This window comes from Balaenoptera borealis, assembly GCF_965194805.1.
Source record: "Balaenoptera borealis genome assembly, chromosome: 8".
Lineage (NCBI taxonomy): Eukaryota > Metazoa > Chordata > Mammalia > Artiodactyla > Balaenopteridae > Balaenoptera > Balaenoptera borealis.
This window is the reverse complement of record NC_138865.1, coordinates 71,873,751-71,897,183: the sequence shown is the minus strand read 5'-3', so window position 1 is coordinate 71,897,183 and position 23,433 is coordinate 71,873,751. Positions and strand designations below refer to the sequence as shown.

Sequence of the window (23,433 nt, the reverse complement as noted above, 5' to 3'; positions counted from 1 at the left end):
AGTGAAGATACTTAAAAGGAGAAATGATCAAGTCTTTGGCTCCTCCATACACTGATCAATGGTCTGCTGATGACACTTTTAGATGTCTGGTTGTGGCTGTCTCTAGCCTGAGAAGACCCTGGGCTTTTAATCATCACAGCAATGGAGTGACTCTAGTCCCAGCCAAGGAACTCTGCACACTGCTATAAAAATGGAAGAAATTTGGAAGATGCTGGGTTAGCTCCATGGCCTAGTGCAAAAAAACAAGTCTAGGAAGCCCTGCCCCGTGGGATAATGTCAAAATCCTTTGTCCTTTTACAGCTGAAAAAAATCACTTTTATTTACTGGCTAGAGAGAAATACCTTTTTGTTTTAAAACATGGGCTTTGCATACCTTGAATCTCCAGCTGGATTACATTACCTAGAGATAGACCCATTAGATGCTAAGTCTGACATCTGATAAGATGTCATAATTTAGGGGAGAGAGACATAAAGTTATTTTAGCAGAATCAAAAAAAAAAAACAAACCCCACACAAACCCACCTCAACCGTTTGTCGCCAACCACATAGTAAATTATGAACTGGCTTGGATATTCTCACCTACAAGTTAAACATTGCCCAGATTCATAAGGGGCCAATGATCAAGTAAAATTAACTGTGCTCTTTACAGCTGTTTGAGGTGGGGATGGAGACACTGATGACTTGCAATTACACACACATGATTCCACTGAACTCTCATAATGTGCTTTAGAGGGGGCTTTGGGGAAACAACTCTCCTTTTAATAACTTTAAGGCAAGTGAACTATAATGTCATATCCGTGACAGATAAATTCAACAGGAAATGCAGAAAGTACAAAGCCATCAAATGGTTTCCTAAAACCCCACTATAAACAGAGTGAAAATGGATGCGAGAAATGCTGACACCATATATGACAGGACAAATAGACTTTATATAAAAAATGTTTTTATAAGTTAATCAGAAAAAGAGGAACCCCAATAGATAACTGGGTGGATAGGCACAAATGAGCAATTTTCAAGAGAAAAATATTAACAGTCAAAAACATTTGAAAAAATGTTCAATCTCACCTCAGTCAAAGAAAAGTCCATAAAATGGAATCCCATTTGGGGACTTTCAAATTAGCAAGTGTTCATTAGGGGCAGGGGAACACCTAGTACTAGCAAAGTACCAGTGTAAATGTGTACAGTTTGGTGGAATAATTTGGCAATAATAATCAACAGCCTTAAAATAGCAAACAGCTTTGGACCCAGCTATTCTATTTCTTAAATTTTAGTCAAAAGGACATTCACTGAAGCAGCTTAAAGAAGAGGGAAAGTTGAAGAAATAATAAAAAGGAAAAAAAATTGTTTTTGAAAGAAGAGGGAAAGTTGAAAAATGAATACTAATTGTTAAAGAATAGGAAATTGTGGAAAATCCATACAAAAACTTGTGTAGATAAAATATTGAATAAGAATCTTTGGTAACACATGGAATGATGTTCATCCAATTTTAATAAATGTTAAAAAATCAGGTTACCAAAAAAGAGTATTCAGTATTTTTTTTGTAGAAAAACACATTCAGATATGTATTTATGTGTGTGCACAGGTTATCAACAGGATACACACCCAGCCGTTAACAGTGTTATCTCTGAAGCAGGAGAATTGCAGATGTTTTGCTTCTTTTTCCTTTGCAGTATTTCCACAATAAATGTATATTATTTTCATTATAAGAAAAAAATAAAAATTTTAAAGTTGTCAACGGTGTGTACAAATTCACGTTTGAAAACATGAAATCCCATCTACCAAGGGTTAACTGGGATATTAAAGGGATCAACACTGCTGATGAACAAGTGATGAATTTTGAACCTATTGCTCATTCCATTTCTTAGATTGAGTAATAGCTATTTAGAGCATAGAGACTGAATATGACTCCCTCGTGAGGCTCACAGGTTTTGGGATTAGGATCAGGATGTCCTGTAAGGCTTTAGGACTTGACAGAAAATGAGAACAGGGAAGGCAGTGCACTGCTGAGCTGTCAACGTTAGCCTTGGGGGAAGCTGGGCTTAGGGGATGTGTTTTGTTCACCTCACAGGGAGACTCCACTAGCAAGGACAAAGCTTCAGATTCATCCCAATAGCCCCTAGGGCATTTCTACTATTGCTGACCGGGCACGAAGAGGGGCTCACTCAGCCTGTGTTTCACCCCCTATCTTCCCAGGCAAAATCTCTACACTCTGTGAACAGTTAAACAGTTGTTTGGGAAAAAACAAATAAAAGAGCTCTTTTACTTCCTCATTTCATATATTCACAGCTGCTCCATCTTTAGAACATGAGATTCCAGAAAAAAATTCTTCGACACTAATATTTATACATGCATACTATTGCCTGTACAATTTTTAATAGATTTTATTTTTTAGAGCAGTTTTAGCTTCATAGCAAAATTGAATGAAAAGAATGGAGAGTTCCCATAAGAGTCCCTGTCTTCACACAAACACAATCTCCCCACCATCAATATCCTGCACCAGAGTGGGATGTTTGTTACAAATGATGAACCTACACTGACACATCATCACCCAAAGTCCATAGTTCACGTTAGGGTTCACTGATGGTGTTGTACATTCTATGGGTTTTGACAAACATATACCCACCATTATAGTACCATACAGAACAGTTTCACTGCCCTAAAACTCCTCTGTGTTCTGACTATTCATCTTTCCCTCCCTCATAGCCCCTGGCAACCACTAATCCTTTTATTATCTTTATTGTTTTGCCTTTTCCAGATTATCATATAATGGACTTTTTAGTTTGGCTTCTTTCACTTAGTAGTATGCATTTAAGGTTCCTGCATGTCTTTTCATGTCTTAATAGCTCATTTCTCCTTAGCATTGAATAATACAGTACAATTTTTGAAGTTTGCTTCCTCTGGATTTCTGGCTGGTGGTGCAGCCAGAGCTTGCCACCTGGTTCAGAACATTGCAAGAAGCTTTAACCCATATTTCCAAAGCCTGTAAGTACCACTCAACTGTCCTTCCTCTATCCAGGCTAGCCCAGCCCGAAGCCCACTCAGACTTGCTTTGACCAGCCTGGAAAAGCAGTCATCCCCACCCAGATACCAGAAGGAAGGGGCTCAGCTCTCCCTGCCACAACTCCAGGAAAAACTGACACCAAAAACAGGTCTATTTTTTTCTTATCAGAAACATCCCTACTCTTCTATTCCCCAAAACTAGACTTTGAATCTTCTCAAGCTTTAAAACCATATTACTTTGGGCTAGGCAGTACACCAGTAAGTATACTGACATAAAAGAAATGGGGGAAAAAATGAGAGTACTCAATCTCAAAGGAATTTTCCTCAAATGGAAATGCCAGCACGGGCAAATCAACTCAAGAAAACACCACACATGTTACTAAAAGATCAAGTCATCTCAGCTGAAACTCAGATCAGGAAAGTCTGAATTTGTCATTTGGGAAAATATAAATCATTACGCACCTGTTGCCAACTCCAAGATAGAAATAAGTTAGTGGTTCTCAACCTGCGCTGCCCATTAGACTCTCCTAAAGAACTTATTAAAAATACCAATGCTCAGGCCCCACCCCGGACCAATAAAATCAGAATTTTTGGCAATGGGACCCAGGCACCAGTATATATATATTTTTAATTCCTTGGGTAATTTTTATGAGCAGTCAGAGTTGAGAACCACTGTTTTAAGAGAAGCCTACTCAAAACAGTCCCATATCGGGGGCAGATTACCTAGGGGTAGTCAATTAGGCCTCTTCCTCTACTTGCTCAAATTTGGCACTAAAGGAAAGTGGTCATTGGTCTCTAGTTCGATGGATGCCCCTGGCCCTAGTCGGGGGGGCCCTCTCACTGGAGCCAGCTTCAGTATCATGGTTTTCCCCCACCCCTTTTGTCTGGAAATCTTGTGAGGGCCTTGCCAAATTTGGAGTAACCAACTCATCCTGGTGTGCCTGGGACTTTCCCCATTTTAGCAGGAAATGAACAATATCCCAGGAAACCTCTCCATCCCATGCATACCAAGGTGGTTGGCCAGCTGATAAGGAAGGCCACTTGCTCAAAGAGGTTCCTGACGGTTTTCAGGATGTGTGCATATACAGCACATACCTAAGCACACGTATTTCCTGGAGCCAGAAACGATAGGAAATATATCTATATACTTGCTCTTGATGCAGAATTACACAGCAAGATAAATTCCATTTTTGGAAGAATAACAGCAAGGCACCAGGCACTTCACTCAGTACTTTATACGTCTATTATCTAATTTTGACAATTTGATAGCTTGACTTTACAGGTAAGAGATTGAGGTTAGGTCATTTGTATGAAGTCACATGGCCACTAAGGGGTGAAAAGAAGATTCACACCTGGGCAGTTTGGCTCCAACGCCTGTGGACATAACCACTGCTGGAAATGCCCGGTAATACCAGTGGTCCTCAGGAGCTGCAATGAGGCAGATAAAATGCCCCAGGTGGTTAGACCTGAGGCAACCCTTCTGAAGATCTGGGTGATGGATTGGTATTTTTTCCTCCTCACACTAGACATTCAGGAAAAGTTGCCAAATTTCCCTTTACTTCTCCTCTCCTATCGATTTACCCTTTTCATTTACAAATGAAGTTTTCATTAATTTGCAGTGAAATTCTTCCCATCCTCTTTTTATCCATTCAAGGATTTGTCTTTTCAAAATTGTGAAGTTATGAGGGAACACTGGGAGGCACCCCTTGCAGGGAATCTGAGATTTGAGAACATGCTATTGAACTGTGACAGGTTGTTGTTTTTGTTGTTTTTTTTTCCGTGTCTCAAACCGCTCATGTTCAGCTCTTTAAATCTGGCCAAAAAGCAGGGCTCATGGAAAAACTGTCACTTTTCCATGCTTAAAAAGAAATGCTTCTTAAAAAATTAATGCTCTAAAATGTTTACAATTGGAAAACAAAGCTGTCCTGCAGGTAAGCGGGTCAGAGCCAGCTGTCAGCTCAGAAAGGTGGGATGGCAGCAACCGACAGTGTAGCTCACGCTGTGATGTGGGCATCCTGGCTCCCAATGCTATGTAACAATAAATTTGATGATGATGATGATAATAATAATAATAGCGTTTGACACAATAATGCAGCAGGGCTCTTGGCTAATATCCTGACCACTGCAACACCCTGTAAACTCCATGAGGGAAGGACCCGTATCTGAAATGACCCATCATTCTATCCTGGCCCTGGCTCATAGAAGGTGCACAGTAAACCTGCATTGAATGAGGAAATGCATGATTAGGTGAAACTCTAGTACGTAGTGTGATTCATCAGATTCACCCCTCACTAAAAGCTAGAAGCAACCTGAAAAGATATAGGGGAAAAAACTTTATAGATCATCCCGTTGAACAGATTCAGCTTATAAATGAGGAAACTGAGGCCCAGAGAAGTGATCTGTGTAAGGAAGTTCAATGACAGAGAGGGGGAGTCAAGGTCTAACTGGGTCTCACTGGGACTGTCATCTCCTGGTGCTGTGCTGCTTACATGACACCATTCTTCCACGTCCCCGGCATGCATCCCATCCCCATCTAAAAGAATTAACCAGATGGGAGAAAAGGACACCTTTGGCATGTCCTTAAACAGCAGCAGCAGAGTAAGACTGGGTTTGAATCCTGGCTCTGCCATGTGAACTTGGCCAGCGGCTCGACTTTCCTCTCTAAGCCTCAATTAACTTATCTGTGGTCATTATGGTCCCCAGTTCATTTTAGAGTCAAGAAGTCTCAGTGAAATGACATATAGGAGGCCCTAAGAATGTACTTATCACTCAAGAGATGCTCAATAAATAACAAGTATTAGCACCGTTTCATTAACACAGGCCCTACAGCAGCCAGGCCATCTATCCCATCTGCCCCAGAGGAGGAGAAAGCGTTAACTACGTCAGGGCTGGCCAGCTGACGCTCGTCCCTCACAGGAGCAAGCCAAGGTACGGGACAGTGGGACCTCCTGACTCGTATGTCCCATCCCATTTCTTTGTCTCCAGTGCTGATGGGAACAACACAACTCTCTAAGAATTGTTCCTTGCTTGGTCATAAGCTGAACCAGAAATCTCTCCAGCAGGTTTAAAGCCTGCACCACAGGGTTGAGGACCTGTCACTCTTTAGGCATTGGACTTTGTTCTCAGTGGGGCTACCTGGGCCCTGGGAGAGAGCAGCAGGGGGAGCCTCAAAGCACAACTTTAGGGACTGCATCTTAAATACCAAGGGATGGGCCCCCTTGTTGAAAGTCCCCTAGTAGACACTGTGAAAGGAAACCCTTAGTCTGTTTGGAATTCTTCAATCCGTGAAGATTGAAGAATGATTTCCCAGGATTCCCAGTCCCAGGATGCACTGGTAAGTGTGGACACAGCCTCAGAGGGAGGCCCCATTCCTTTCTTTCTGCTCCACACTTTGGTGTCACACAACACCCCCTCTTGCCACTTTTCATCATTGAAAGGGTCAGTGGAACTGGAACTGTGGCGACCCCAAGGAAAGGTTTTGTTTTGTTTTGTTTTTGATGGAGACATTCTTTCCACTCCAGGTGGAAGCTCTCTTTCCCAGCACAGGGGTTGAGAGTTTGTAGCGGGTCCAGAAGAGAGTTTCAGTTTTCAGAGTTTACAAGGAGGCTCTTGGGGAGTGTCAATCACAGCACCTCTGTGCTCTGGCCCAGCCTAGATTGAATTGCACACGTGCACACAGCCTGTTTCAACTTGCCCAGCAGAGGAATTGCTCTCCTAGTGCTACTAATGCTGTCATCACAGCTTCCTCACGTCACATCTGCTACCCAGCCAAATTTACACAAATTGCCCAGAAATAAGAGAAAGAAATGTGGTAGAACCGCAATAATCTGAAATTCACAGATATATGGGCCTCCTTCTCTGGCCTAGAGACTGGACAGATGTGAAAACTGCCAAATGTAGAGTTAATGATTATCTAAATAGGGAATGAACTAAAGCTTTCCTTTATTGTACCTTAAAAAATCTGGTATTAAATAAAAATAACTGTATAAATAAGAGACAGTTAAACCTATTCAATATTTGTTCAACAGCACTCCTGTGAACCCAATCTTGAGTTAGGATGTACATAGTTCATGTGTGAAATACAGATGAAGAAGCAGGTGTGGAACTTCAAAGTGTTATATACTGTTTAACTGTTAGGGAAAATAAAATGTCCATTCACAGAGCAACCGGAGAGTAAGTCAGTAATATAAACCATAAGACAATAGAGCAGAGAATGTCTCTGCTAAAGGCTGTAAGAAGATCTTTATATACAAAAGATCACTAAAGCTAGAACCTAGCTGCTATTGAACACGGCTATTTACAGGTAATTGTCAGCAGCCCCTACTCCCCCCACCCCAGGAAATAAATACGTTAATAAAATGAATTATAAATACTTAACAGGATTTAAATTTTTAAATCTGTTCATTAACACAGGTCTTGGGAATGAGTTTTCCTAGAAGCACTTTGTTAGCTATTAATTTGTGCTAATAATGATGTGATAATTGAAAGTACCAAAACTTTATTTTCAAAATTTTATATAATTCCAATTTTATCATTCATAAAATCCTTCCTCACCGCCTTCCAACTGGTCTATATTTATGTGGTTTTGTTTTTATGAATCCTCCCAAATCCTGGGATACCCTAATGCCCAGATTTCCAGAAATACAACCACTCAAGAATGATAAAAATATAACTACTAACAATGCAAAGAAGAAATACCAAAATGGAAAATCTTTGTTTCTTCCTCCCTTCTTTCCTGCCATCCATCTACCTTCCATCCATCTTTCCAGCCTTCCTCCCTTCCTCCCTCCCTCCCTCCCTCCCTTCCTTCCTTCCTTCCTTCCTTCTATCCTTCCATCCATCCCACAATCACTCAAAGCCTATCATATATAAAAGAAATAGAGCTGAGCAAGAGAGACATGGCCCCTGTCCGCAGGGCATTTATGGTTGCATGGCAAGCAGAGGGATCCAGAAAAATCTCAAAAGACTGGAAAGATACTCGAGGTTTCCTGTGAATGAAACACATACAGACTCTGGGCCTCCTCCTTTTGTGCTAGAGACTGGAGAGATACAAGAATAGCCAATGTCAAGAGCACCAGACTGTACTCCAGAGTTCACAGTGAAAAAAGTTGGTGTGACAATGAGGGACAAGCCATGCTGGTGCCAGGAGACCTGGATTCAATTCCAAATTTCCAGAAAGAGATGGATGTATACAAAAGGCTTAGCAATGCCCCCAGCACATATTAAGTGCTCATTTAAAAAACGTAATTGTTATTATTGTGAAGAACTCAACAGAGAGCACTTTCTTGGAAAGAGTAAACGTTGTATTGCCTGATTTTACTTGGCAAATTTGTATGGCTATTGACATTAACTTTTTAAAAATACATAACAAAAGTAATAGTAATACTCAAGATGGCGGTCAGCTTGGAGGTCTTCCAGGCATTCACAAACAGAGCAATTCTTTATGTTACCTGTAAAGGGACAAGCTTTGGCGTGATAATTCATACACTCCCCAGATGGTATGACTTCTTACAAAACTGATGACAACGATGGCAACCAATAGAGCATCATCAACAAATTGCCCCCAAACCTCAAAGTTTTTCGTTTTTTAGGTCTTAGTTTTAGTATTTTAGTACATCCCTTTTGTGTATGGGAACAAGTCCAGATTCCTTCCAATTTGGAACTTGAGAAAATTAGCCAGAATGCCATTTAGATGAACAGTTTTCTTCTGTTTAAATCTAAGGATTTGTAAAATGTTCTCCTTTCTCTCGGAAAAGAGTTTTCCAAAGCCCTTCCCAGGAAGTGGATGAATATCTGGTTCTAGCACAAAAGATGATTTGGCTTCTGAAATGACCTTGGTTCTTTGACAGAGCAATAAACATAGGCTTCCTATTGTCCAGGACCTGCACCTTTCCACAGGAGAGAAGCCTGAACTCTGATCCTATCACCAGCTTGTTACCTTGGAAAGTTCTGGGAGCTCAAGATGCTTGCAAGAGAAATTTCCACTCAGGGTATATCCTTCTTCTCTTGGGTAAAAAGCCTGGCGTTCCTGAGCCTGAGGCAGATCCATATTTTCAAGGTTTCTTGGCACTAAACTATGCTTTCCTAGTTGGTACACAGCTCCATGCCCCAGGGGCACTGAAAAAGGCCTCCACTAGAGAAAGCTTTGATAAGTTTTAGAAGTGTCTCCCTAGTCTCAGGTCTAAAATCTTTCCATCTCTCTGCTTTCTCCTTCCTTAATTAGCTCATCTGATTTTGAGGACTATATCCCAAGGTAGATGGGGAGCTCCTGTGATCAGCTGACTTTTACAGGCTGGAATTATAAGGGGTCAGAGAGACCATGTGGCTTGTCTGTAGGTGGCAGGTGAGGGTCTTGAACGTAACCATCAACCTCACATTCCAGGCCTCTAGACTTCCTGAACCGAACTTGGTGTGGCATCTCAGACACACTCTTTCTACCACTCCTGATGAAAAACAAATACTGGTTTTCACTAGAGCAATGTTTCCTACTCCTGACTGCACATCAGGATTACATGAGGATACTTATTTAAAATGCAGACTCTCAGGCTCCACCTTGCCAGGGATTCCAAGCAAGGGTAGGATAGAAAAATCTATATTTTTAGCAAGCTTCCCAGGTGATTCTTACACATTCAGCTCAGTGCCTCTCCAAGAATCGGCATTAATAAGGAACAGCATGAATCCACTTTTTCCTTCCAAGACTGAGTGGTCCAGTTCCCCAGGCCTTCTAACAGTCATTTACTGTCAGGTGCTGGAGAGATGGAATTAGCCATTGCTTTCATTGGAAAGACTGATCAGCACAGTGGAAAGCAGCATACACCGTAGGGGAGGAGACCTGTCTTTTAGTTCAACTGTAATTTAATTCAAGTGGAGGCCTTTTCCAGGCTCTGGGGCCCTGGGTGAGTCACTTAACTACTTCTTGGGTTCAGGAGCTTCATCTGGCAAATCAGGCCAATGTCACCAGAACTTGAAGAATGGCGGGGGTGGGCAATACCTTTAGAGATCCACACATTGAAAAATCTCTTGTGCTTCTTGAAAGGAAAATGGCAAGCAAATATAACAGTGAGAGGCTTTTAAAAGTTCCTTCTAGTCCAGCCTACATGTTGCAATCAGCATGAAAGCAAAGCTTGCTGGAAAGTGGTTGCAAGCAGACCTCCCCCCTGTGAAGACCATGGTTTCCTATTTCCAGTTGAGTCAAGTCTCAATGTCTAAGCTAGGCAGGCAAAGGGCTTCAGAAATGAGCCCCGCACCACTGGTATTTCCAAGACTGTTTCTTGATACTCCCTTCTCCACCCTACGCTATGCGTCAGAGGTTAGTGAACTACAGCCCATGGTCAAATTTGGACTTAGGCCTATTTTTGTAAGTAAACTTTTATTGGCACACAGCCATACTCATTTATGTATTGTCTATGGCTGCTTTTGCGTTACAATTACTGAGTTGAGTAATTGTGGAAGAGACCGTACATAGCCTCTCAGTTCACAAAGCCTAAAATATTTACTATCTGGCCCTTTACAGAAAAAGTTTGCCAACCCCTGATATACACCAGTCTTTTTCAGTCTTTTGGCCATGACCCACAATAAAAATATTTTACTGTGAGATCTAGCAAATACGTAGGTACCTGTGCACATATTTATATATAAATATTTCTCAAAATAACATTTACCTTTCCTAAATACAATGCATTCTGATAGTTTCTAGTCTATTATATTTTCTTAAAAAGCTGTTCACGACTATACCAACCTCATGACCCCAAATTAGTCTTGATTCATATTTGGAAAATACTTCTCTAGACAAACTGAACAGCTGGCTGCTTACGACACATGGCCCCTACTCTCCCACTTCTATTCCTTTCTTGACATTGCTGTCCCCATCTGGCAAGACTCTGTCCTTTCATCTTTATGTGTGCAAATCCTTCCCATTCTTTAAGAACTACCCAAATTCCATCTCTTCCAGGAAGTCTGCTTTGAGCCTCCAGTTCCAAACCACTTTCTCCTTTTCTCATCTCCCACAGCACTTTTTCTGTTCCTCTATTGTGGAACTTTAAAGTTTCTGCTTTGTAGAAAACTCACCTGTGCATCTTTCTAACTATGTACCCTAAAGATCTTGAATTTCTTAAGGGTATGGTCTTTTTTGTATTCTACATACCATCCAATACAGTGCCTTGTACTCTGTAAGTACTGAATAAATGTTTATTAAATTGAAGTCAGCAAACATTTGTTATTAATGGTATAATATGGTTTATACATATAATATTTTATCCTTTAATTTTAAAGACTATAAATTTATGGTCTATTGTAAGCACTCAACAAATGTTTATAAAGACAGAGAGAGAGAGATAACCTGGACTTATCAGTTTCCATTCCAGTTGCTAGATTTGTGTTATTTTAATAACCAGCAGGCAGAATTATTATATACAATATACAATCCCTGATTTTTTGAGTCACAGTCACTGGTTTAGACACACAGAACACCAAAAAGGATACACAGAACACCTATTTTTAGGGCCTCAGCAGAGAAAAAGTGTAACAGTTTCAACTATCCCAAGCAGACCTGCCATCCATAAGTTCTGAGATCAAGCAGTAGTAATTGAGAGAGCTTGATATGATCTCTCTTTTTCCAAGGAGAAAAAGGTGCCTGCCAACCCTTCTGTACCATCAATGCTATTAGAGTCTAGCTGATTTTGGTAAAAGGAGAAAATTTCCCAGGAGAAAATTCCTTCAGGAACCCTGACATAGCCTGAAATGCTGTCATTATCACTAGTTAGAGTGGTTTTACTGCAATCTGTTTAAGCATGACCAAATAAGACTTATTCTTAGGAATTCAAGGATGGTTTGGTATCAGCAAATCAATCATATTTTATTACATTAACATAATAAAGGAGAAAAAACATTAATATATCACTTGATTCTGAAAGGGCACCTTCCATCAGCCATTTATAATATGATTCTAAGAAATATTAGAATAGGAAAAAAAACTACATAAGCATGATAGGAATTTTACCAATATTAAAAAGCAATCATCAAAATAGGTGGTAAAATACTGAATTGATTTTCATTAAAATCATGAACTATCACAATTGTTATTTAATATTATTTTGAAGATTGCAGCTAGTGCCATAAGAATATGAAATAAAAGATCTAAATATTAGAAAACACAAAAAATCTTTAGTCATAAATTATATGACTGTATACCTAAAAATGTAGACTTTTTAGAAAAGAAAATGTCATAATTAATGATAGAATCTGTTAAGGTGGTTGTGAACCAGAGAAAAGGCATATTAATCAATAGCTTTTCTTTATCTGTTATATGTTTATACGTTATGTAAACAAATTAGAAAGGAAAATGAAGATATTAACATTAAAATCAAAGCTGTTAAAAGCTCTATAGGACATATGACCCAGTTTCTTCAATGAATAAATTAGAAAGAGAAAATGTAGAGGAGAGAAATGCAGATTAAAAGAGACTTAAGAGATATCAACAAGTTATGATATAAGATCTTTTGGATCCTAATTGTAAAAATTTATCCAGGAGGGGAATGTTGAGAATAGGAGAAATTATTAAGAAATTACTTTTGGAGTTCCACTTCTGCACTTCTGTTTAGGATGTGGAAATCTATAAGAGAATGTCACTCCCATCCCAGTAATAAGAAAAGGCCAGGAAACTACAAAACAACTTAACAAAAAAAAAAAATCTGAGGTCACAGGAAATAAAGTGAATTCCAAAGAGTCTCAAGGCAAGACAGGACACAAACCACCTCACCTTTAGCAGAGCACAGGAGAAAGAGGATGCTTCCATACAAGTGAATAATAAGAAGTCACATAAGAGTTTTAAACATTCTTAAAGGCCAAGTATAGCCTATTATGATAGTTTTAAATTGCCTGGAGTCCCAGATATGAAGGGCACATTCCAAGTTATTTCCCATAGGCTCCACTGGGCACTCACAAGAAAGACTGGAAAAAGAGAGAGAGAGACTTGGTGGTGCTGACATGCAGGAAATGATCAACTCCTGCCAAGAGATAAGGCTGAAACCCTTCTAGTTCCCCAAACATTTCTTTCATAGGAAACAAAAGCCTTAAGCTCCTGGATGAATGAGCTGCAAACCTTCTCATCCCTAGGATCCAGGCAGAGGTCCACTGCTTCTGAAATAGGGGTTGAAGTAAAAACTCTCTGTTCCTGGACAAAGAGTAGGAAACCTTGGGCCCAGAATCCTACATAATACTAAATACTAAACAGACACCTGCTGCCACTAGAAAAGGGTCAAGTACCTAATAATAGAGGTCTATTTTGTCTCACAGACATGCAGTAACTGCTGAAACCTGTGAATGCAACAGAAACACTGAAAAATCTCCTCCATCTCCCCATCCTCACTTTCAGTACATAGTAAAAATATCCCACTACTGGAAGAATTTGAAGCCTGTGATACATTGATATACTAAAGATTATAACAGAAACAATAAAATCCAAACCCAGCTCAACTCCTGACTATATTTAATGTAACCTTGCACACTAATGCCCTGAGAGAAGAAGAGGTATGCCCATTTCTGTGTATAAATATTATTTACCTGAGTCTCTACTGTTCTTATATACATACAGTCCAGCATTCAATGAAAAATTATGACATGCAAAAATCAAGAAAGAGTAAACCATTGCTTTATCAAGAGACAAAGCGATCAACAGAACTAGAGTTAGAAAATAACCAGTTATTGGAACTATCAGACAGAAAGTTTACAATAACTATGTTTAATATGTTAAATGATCTAATGGAAAAGATAAACAACAGACATAAACAGATCAGGAATTTCATCAAAGAGATGAAAATTATTTTAAAAGAGTCAAAGAGAAATACTAGAAATAAAAACTACAATATCAGAGATGAAGAAATCCTTCACTGTGCTCAGCAAAAGACTGGACACAGCTCAGGAAAGAACTCATGATATGCCAATAGAGATTATCTTGACTGAAACACAAAAAGAATAAAGAGTAAACAAAACCAAATAGTGCATGTAAGAGCTCTAAGACAACACATGGTCACAAATTATCTAACATTATGTAATTAGAGTCTCAGAGGAGAGGAGAGAATAGGGAAAGAGAGATATTCAAAAAGATAATGGCAGAGAATTTTCTAAAATTAATAAAAAACAACAAACAACAGATCCAAGAATCCCAAAGAACCCTAAGCAGGGTTAAAAAAAAAAAAATACATGTACCTATACATATTATAATTAAACTGTTAAAAACAAAAGATAAAAAGAAAATGTTGAAGCCAGCCAGAGGTGGGAAGTAGGCGAAATTTAAGTACAGAGCAATGGTGGTAAGAATTAGAGCTGACTTCTTGGAAACTATGCAAGCCAGAAGACAATGGTGTGACATCTTTAAAATAGTGAAAGAAGAAATTATTTTTTAACATTTTAGGTGTGATAATGGTACTATGGTTATATATATATTATATATATATATTATATATATAATATATATATATTTTTTTTTCCCTCAGTACCCCTTATACTTAAAGATTCACACTAAGGATTGCTTCACAATAATCAGAGGGGAGGGCTCCTCTTGTGGATGAGGGTAGAGATAAAGTAAGATTGACCAGGAGTTGATGATGGTTGAAATTACGTGATGAACACATGGGAATTTGATATATTTCCTCTCTCTCTCTCTCTAAAAAGAAGAAGAAATGGGCAGAAGACGTGAAGGTGTCATAGCACATATCCCACTAGGTTTCTCTGATTTTTTTTTTTTGCCTCTAACTCTTTTGCCAGCCTTTGATTCACAGTGGATTCACAGGTCCCCAAACTGGGGTCACAGAGTTCTGCAGCTACCCTCTCCAGTAACACCAACCCAAAAAAGCTTACCAGTGCCAAAGCTCTCTTCTCCACACAGAGAGCACCGGCCTGAGTCCATCAAATTTGAGAAGAATCTCCATCCAGCTGGGGTCTCATACACAGGGACCTTCATTGATTTGGCCACTCTGAAAAATGAAATTCGAGGCAACAGTTAATTCATATTTCTCCTTTCCTTTTTCTTTTTTTCTCAGAACATAAGGAAGTCTTTAAGATCTGTTAATGCCATAACTAGATTTTAGAACATCCTGAACAATGTGGACAGTTTTCAAGATGTCAAGCCATAAGGTAGAGGATGATAAATAGCTTATTCCAATGGTACTCAGTTTTGCTTTCCCCATAATATAGAAGATGTTCAGTTAATGTATAGCATATTCTCACATTTATGTTTCACTTCTATATATATTCCTTTATCTTGGCGGTAAGATCCCAGTTGGGGAATCTTGGAATCTAAATTAACATGGTATTTGGGTGCAAACACTTTGGAATATTGTTTGACAGTATCTACTAAAGATGAATATACACATATCCTATGAACCAGCAATTCAACTCCTAGAAATTAATACTAATGATGCAGTAGACACTGTGGTGCACTGCTCAGCTTCACCCCCAACACGCAAACACACACACACACACACACACACACACACACACATTTTAGGACTTTTAGGACTGGAACACTCACTCTACCAGCTTCTAGGAATGTTTATGGCTTCTAGGAATGGTGACAGCTCACAGATGTGGCCCCCACTCTCTGCTAAAGAGAGATGTCTCACTCAAAATCATGCTCTCTTCCTTGGGTCAATCCACATCCAATGCCTGGCAAATGAGAGATGTATAAAGGTCTAGGCTTCTTGCCCCTATTTGGCACAACTCTGTAGGGCCATTTCAGCTCCAACTTCTCTGTCTGATCCTCCTTCCTCACTCCCCCATAGGTATTGCCCTTGAAGGAAACTTTGATCTTGATGGCAGAAAGGAATAAAGTTCCTGCAAGCGAATCTCTCTCAGAGCTGCTTCCTGGGGAACACAGCATGTGACATTACTCAACAGAGTATGTACACAAGATTTTTTTAAAAATGATCATAGAATCACAATTGGTAATAACTGAAACAAAAGTCCATCAAAGTAGAAGGGACAAATGATTTGCAATATATAATGCAATAACATAAATTTCATTGAACAAACTAGTGCTACATGCAACAACTTGAATGAATCTCACAAACATAATATCACGTGAAAGAAACCAGTATCAAAGGAATATACACTATACAGTTCCATTTAGATAAAATTAAAAAACAGCTAAAACTAAGCTCTACTGTCAAAATTCAGGCTCAGAGGACCCAGAAGTTCAAGTATTTTGTTCAAGATCTCACAGAGATAAGAGGCAAAGCTAGATTCTGGACCCAAGTCTGCTTAATTTCTGTCCATGTTCCATTCCACTACACCATGCTGTCTCCCCAAATGTTTTAGTGCTTCAAGACATATACAAACCTCAAAGTTGGCTGGGGAATGAGCTGCTGCCACAGACACTGGCCTGAAGAGTTTCATCGGCCCCACATGGAAGCAACCCAAAGAGAAAAACACCAAATGCCTGCCACCAGCAAGGTTTAGTCCTTTGCTGACTGTACCATGCAGAAGGTGACCATGGAGAGGAACCAGTGAGGGTATCTTGGTGAAGAAGAGGAAGAAAAATACACATAGGACAAAGGACACGACGTAATAGTGATTTCTTTAGGTTTGTTTTGTGGCCACCTAGAGGAAAAAGTATCTAGAACTCTTGCCAGAGGAACATAACGCTTCTCTTTCCATCGAACCCAAATGTAATTAATGTGCTCACAATCTTGAAAAAACTGTGTGCCAAGTCTCTTTCAAGTTTGCTTTGAGGGACTTCCCTGGTGGTGCAGTGGTTAAGAATCCACCTGCCAATGCAGGGGACACGGGTTCCATCCCTGGTCCGGGAAGATCCCACATGCCGTGGAGCAACTAAGCCCATATGCCACAACTACTGAGCCTGCGCTCTAGAGCCCGCGAGCCACAACTACTGAGCCCACGTGCTGCAGCTACTGAAGCCTGCACGCCTAGAGCCCACAGAGCCCACAACAAGAGAAGCCACTGCAATGAGAAGCCCGTGCACCGCAACAAAGAGTAGCCCCTGCTCGCCGCAACTAGAGAAAGCCCACGCGCAGCAATGAAGACCCAACGCAGCCAATAAATAAATAAATAAATAAAGGTTCAACTTAAAAAAAAAATAAGTCTTAAAAAAAAAAAAGTTTGCTTTGAAAACAAGCACCTTTTGGATGCTTGGGTGTTAACGTCAAAGGTTCTCTTTTCCTCAGTAGTCTAAGAAAGATATACAATCATGTTTACATCCTGGTAGGAATAATGAAACAAATCCTCTCCAAACTGGAGAGCAAAGGTAAGCTTTCACAGCCATTAATTTATGGTCAGAAGCTCAAGGAAGGAGAAATCATTCACATAGAAGCTTTCTAGGGCAGCGCATAATAAAGCCTGGGTCAAAATTAATTTAGCTAAAATGAATGCATAAGATTACGAAATAGAATATGCAACATGGGGCAGAGGTGAGGGTAAGAGAGAGGCTAGAGGGTGTGGGGATATATATTCTCTGGCCAAAACATTCTTGTTGGTTCAAAGCCAAGTTGGCAGAACTGAAAGGAGTGGAGAGGATTTCCCCAGCTCCACCCTTCTCAGCTGATCACTGTCAGGAGGTCATCGGGCTGAAGGCTGAGGCTGGATTTTAAAGGACCGGATACTTCTATAACTATGAGCCACATTTGCAGCTGTACAAGCTAAGATAACAATATGGGTAATTAAATTCCAGGATCCTGAACATGAGTTGATGTGTCCTAGAGTCAGAAAGGAATGCCCCTCCCTTCTCCTTCTACTGAACTTGGGATCCATCCCAACCATAGCATTCAGCAGATACCAGGCTCTAGACTGGTTTTTGGCAGGAGGTCCCAGTGGAGTCTCTGGTACAAAAGCTAAAAATGAAGCTGCTCATGCTGAGGGTCTGCTCCCCTCTCCCTGACTACCACCACCATGTGTCAGAGACAAACAAAACTCACTTTCTAGGGAAGACCAGCATATGAAGGAAAAGAAAGAAAATGAATCTGGGCCACAATTTTCCTGCAAATGGGAGTGAGCCTTGGTAGCCAAAACAAAACAAAACAAAAAAAAACCATGGTGGATATAAGCTTCTTAGTGTGGATTTTAAAACCTCTAAAAATGTGGCTTCAGGTTGGAAATAGCCTCAACCTATTTTGCCAATACTTTCTCCCATGATACTCCCCATATGTGCCTAAAAACTGAACCATCTCTTATTTTCTAAATATGCTCTTGCATTTTTGTTGTTGTTTTTTTATGAGTCCTTCTTTATGCTTTTCATATTACCTGGATTAATCCTCCTTTCCAATCTCTCTCAAAATACTTCACTTTGCTTCAAAACCTCTCTTAAATGCCCTGCCATCATGAATCCTGTGGCAAAGGCTGCTAGTGGTCAACAAAAGTATCTTTTCCTGGACACACAGCTGGACTACACTTCCCAACCTCCCACGAGGTTCACTGTGGCCACATGCTGAGTTCTAGCCAACGGAACTCCAGTGGAGACAATGCACACTCTTTTCAAATCTGGTTATTAAAATTTCCCATCCTCCATGTTCTTTCTCCTTCTGCCAGTCTAATGTGGACAAGCCCAGCAATCCTAGAAACCACATGTTGACGATGGTGGACCTACAAGTTGGGAGGATCTGGATCTCTGAATCACCATTTGGAGCAGAATTAGTCACCAATCAGGAACACTTGTTTTTAACTTCTAATGACTGAGAAATAACCTCTTGCCATGTTTGAGCCATTGTACACTTTGGGATTAGTTCTGTAGCACCAGCTCCATTATCGTAACAAATACAATTCTTTTTTCATTGCCGTTATCAATCCAAAGTAACTCTTCCTGTCCCAGGCTTCCTCTCTTGATAGGGGGTTTTTATGTGCACATTGTCATTGTACATGTTGTTACCTTCTTAACACTCTCCCTCCACACACAGATACTACCACTACAACCACCAGTGTGTTAGTTCTTTGAGGGCAGGGGCTGCATCTTATATACCTTTATAGCTCTTCAATGTCTAGGATAACATAAAACCTTGTCAGACTTGCCCTCAATAAATTCTGTATGATTTCAGTTGATTAATATCTATTATTTAAGGAATATTGTTGAATAGCAAGGGGAAAAGTATCTCTATTTTATGGTCTTTTCTCATTGTAGGTTCCTTATATTATATTAAGAAATAATTAAGTGATTTCTGCATGTTTTATTTAAATTAGTCATTTTGAGCAAAGAGAATTTCTCCAGGTATTAATTGGTGGGGCTATCAGGATAAGACAAAGGCATTTCTTGAAAATAAAGATTTTACAGAATTAAGGCAGGAATATATGAGAGTCAAAAGTCTGAGAAGCAGAAGGACACATTATTTCTATTTTACCAGTCTGGTGGTCGCCTTACCCTCATGTGCTCAAACAAGATAACAGATACAAAAGCATCCTGAAAGATCCCTAAAAGCTCACTACATGTAGAGGTGCTAGCACACCCACCTTTGCACCCCCCGCATCCAGCGCCGTGCATGCCCACAGTAGGTATTAAAATATCTATTAACTTAATTATACAGTACTACATCATTGTATGTGACAATATTCTACTGGAGTACCAACGGTTACTAATGACTCTCTTTTACCTTGCGAGAGAACAGCCAAATAAAAAATGACTAATTATATCAAGTACATGAGGCAGCATCAGCTACTCTTGGAATTCTACTTTAAGAAAGTTCCAATAGATTTTAAAAGGACAAGATCCAGGTCCCTCTTCCTTCAGTTTATCTTCAAACATCCACTTTCTTAAGAGCTGAGCACACTTCTTGGTTCTATTTTCTACATACTGAACTCTCAGTCCCTTTTTAAAAAGCCTCCATCTACATAGATTAGGAGATATCTGCATCACATATATCCAACAAAAGACTTATACGTAGTTTATATGTAAAAACTCCTACAAATCAACAAAAAAGGCAGATAACCTTTAAAACATGGGCAAAAATCTTGATTAGGCACTTTACGAAAGAGGATATTCACAACCCACAAAATGAAAAGACAACCTATGGAATGGGAAAAAATATTTGCAAACCCTATATCCAATAAGGGGTTAATATCCAAAATATATAAGGAATGTTTACAACTCAATAGCAAGAAAACAAACAATCTAATTTTTTTTTAAATGGGCAAAGGGTCTAAATAGGAAAATAAATTTTTCTGAAGAAGACACACAAATGACCAAGAGATACATGAAAAGATGCTCAACATCACCAATCATCAGAGAAGTGCAAATCAAAACCACAATGAGATATCACCTCACACCTATTATTGGGTTTTTAGCCAACCTGACAGAATGGCTATTATCCAAAAGATAAGAGATAAGAGAGCCAGTGTGGATGTGGAGAAAAGGGAACACTTGTGCACTGTTGGTGGGAATGTACACTGGTACAGTCACTATGGAAAATAACATGGAGGTCCTCTCCTCAAAAAATTAAAAAAGAACTATCATATGATCCAGTAATCACACTTCTAGATATTTATCCAAAGGAAATGAAAACAGGATCTCGAAAGGATATCTGTACTCCTATGTTCATTGCATCATTATACACAATAGCCAAGATACAGAAACAACTTACGTGTCCAATGACAGATAAATGGATAAAGAAGATGTGGTATATAAATACAATGAATATTACTCAGCCATAAAAAAAGAAGGAAATTCTGCTATTTGCAACAACATGAATGAAACTGGAGGACATTCTGCTAAGTGAAATAAGCCAGACAGAGAAAACCAAATACTGTAAGGTATCACTTAAATGTGGAGTCTAAAAAAAAAATAAAGCTGAACTCATAGAAATGAAGAGTAGATTGGTGGTTGCCAGGGACTGGGGTGGGGAGGTGGAATGGGGAGATGGTGGTCAAAGGGTACAAATTTCCATTTATAAGAAAAACAAGTTCTCAAGATGTCTGTATGTGTATAACTGAGTCACTTTGCTGTACAGCAGAGATTGGCACAGCATTGTAAATCAACTATTCTTCAATAAAAAATTAAAAGATAAATAAGTTCTGAAGATCTAATGTACAGCACAGTGACTATAGTTATTAACATGTACTGTGTACTTGAAATTTGCTGAAAGCAGAATTCGCACTAAAAAAACTATGTGAGGTGATGAACAAGTTAATTAACTTGATTGTGATAATCATTTCACAATGTCTATCAGTATTAAATCATCACGTTGTATATTTTAAATATATTATAGTTTTATCTGTCAATTATATCTCAATAAAACTGGAAAAAAAATAACCAAAAAAGCTAGTCATTGGTGACAGAAGTCAGGATAGAGGTTATCTCTGGGGAGGAGGGGGAGGTAGTGATTGGAATGGGGATCCAGGGAGCTTCAGGAATGCTGTTCTGTTTCTTTTTTTTTTTTTTTAACATCTTTATTGGAGTATAATTGCTTTACAATGGTGTGTTAGTTTCTGCTTTATAACAAAGTGAATCAGTTATACATATACATATGTTCCCATATCTCTTCCCTCTTGCATCTCCCTCCCGGGAGGGTGGGCTGTTCTGTTTCTTGATCTACAATGGTAGTTACATGGGTGTGTGCACTTTGTAAAAAGTCCTTGAGCTACGCATGAGATGTGCCTTGTTAAATATACATTATGCTTCATTTAACATTTATTTATTTTTAAATAGACCTTTATTGGAGTATAATTGCTTCACAATACTGTGTTAGTTTCTGTTGCACAACAAAGCGAATCAGCCACATGCATACACATGTCCACATATCTCCTCCCTCTTGAGCCTCCCTCCCATCCACCCTATCCCACCCCTCTAGGTCATTGCAAAGCCAATCTCCCTGTGCTATGCGGCTGCTTCCCACCAGCGATCTATTTTACATTCGGTAGAGTATATATGTCGATGTTACTACTCTCACTTCGCCCCAGCTTCGCCCTCCCACCCCATGTCCTCAAGTCCATTCTCTATATCTACCTCTTTATTCCTGTCCTGCAACTAGGTTCATCAGTACCATTTTTTTTTTTTTTTTTTTTAGATTCCATATATATTCATTAGCATACGGTATTTGTTTTTCTCTTTCTGACTTACTTCACTCTGTAGGACAGACTCTAGGTCCATCCACCTCACTACAAATAACTCAATTTTGTTACTTTTTATGGCTGAATAATATTCCATTGTATATATGTGCCACATCTTCTTTATCCATTCATCTGTCAATGGACATTTAGGTTGGTTCTATGTCCTGGCTATTGTCAATAGTTCTGCAATGAACATTGTGGTACATGACTCCTTTTGAATTATGGTTTTCTCAGGGTATATGCCCAGTAGTGGGATTGCTGGGTCATATGGTAGTTCTATTTTTAGTTTTTTAAGGAACCTCCATACTGTTTTCCATAGTGGTTGTATAAATTTACATTCCCACCAACAGTGCAGGAGGGTTCCCTTTTCACCACACCCTTTCCAGCATTTATTGTTTCTAGATTTTTTGATAATGGCCATTCTGACCAGCATGAGATGATACTTCATTGTAGTTTTGATTTGTATTTCTCTAATAATTAGTGATGTTGAGCATCATTTCATGTGCCTCTTGGCCATCTATGTCTTCCTTGGTGAAATGTCTATTTAGGTCTTCCACCCATTTTTTAACTGGATTGTTTCTTTTTTTGATATCGAGCTCCATAAGCTGTTTTATTTAAAAGAAAAAGCCCCTGTAGTATTTATGACTGAGTACATGTTTAAATTAGCCTTATTTACATCATTCCAAGAAATAAACTACTGAAGATGGAGTTTAATAGCATTCTGGACATGCTGGTTAATGTCTGGTAGACATGGAACAAAACTGCCTGAAAGTTTGTCCCCTAGTATTTTCACATGGATGAGTTCACTCCCAGATCCCTTCTTTGATATCTGGCACTGCTGGCTGGAGCTGCTCTGAGGTAAAAGGCTTATGTGAGTTTGCACTTTAAAAGCATTTCTAAGGCAGCCTACTCAGCTCACCAATAAGAATTAAGCAGAGTTCAACTAGGCCTTGTTTTCTAATACCAATCTCAAAGTTCACTCTTTCCTCATCCTTTGAATGGAGCAACTCACACTTTCAGGTAAAATAAATATAAAACATGACGCTGTCACAATAAGATGACCACAAAAGTTTTTCAACCATATATATAAATATTAATATATGTCAACTTTAGCAGCGAGCTGCTTGTTCCTGGGGCCTGTAGTATCTCAGCCTGGTCTAAACCTCAAAACTCACATACTAAATAACACCTCCCTTGCCTGTCTTATCAGGGAAGTCATAAGGATCAAATGAAATGGTATAGAAAGAAAAGAAAGTGCTCTAACAACTGTGAAATGTCCTACAGTATTACAACACTATTACTGTTCTGCGTATTGGAACTTTCACTTAATCCAAAGGGAAATGGACATATTTAAAGAATATTTATTTTAAAAAAAAAAAGCAAAATATAACTG

At 39.2% G+C, this 23,433-nt stretch overlaps 1 protein-coding gene across 1 annotated transcript in view; it reads right to left on the bottom strand.

Moving 5' to 3' along the window:
• The window catches only part of PGM5 (phosphoglucomutase 5), a 188,435-nt gene that overhangs the window by 57,939 nt on the left and 107,063 nt on the right, over nt 1-23,433 (bottom strand). The window contains exon 7 of the mRNA XM_082403675.1: nt 14,856-14,971. Coding sequence (XP_082259801.1) covers nt 14,856-14,971 — 116 coding nt within the window. The remainder of the gene's footprint in view (nt 1-14,855; nt 14,972-23,433) is intronic.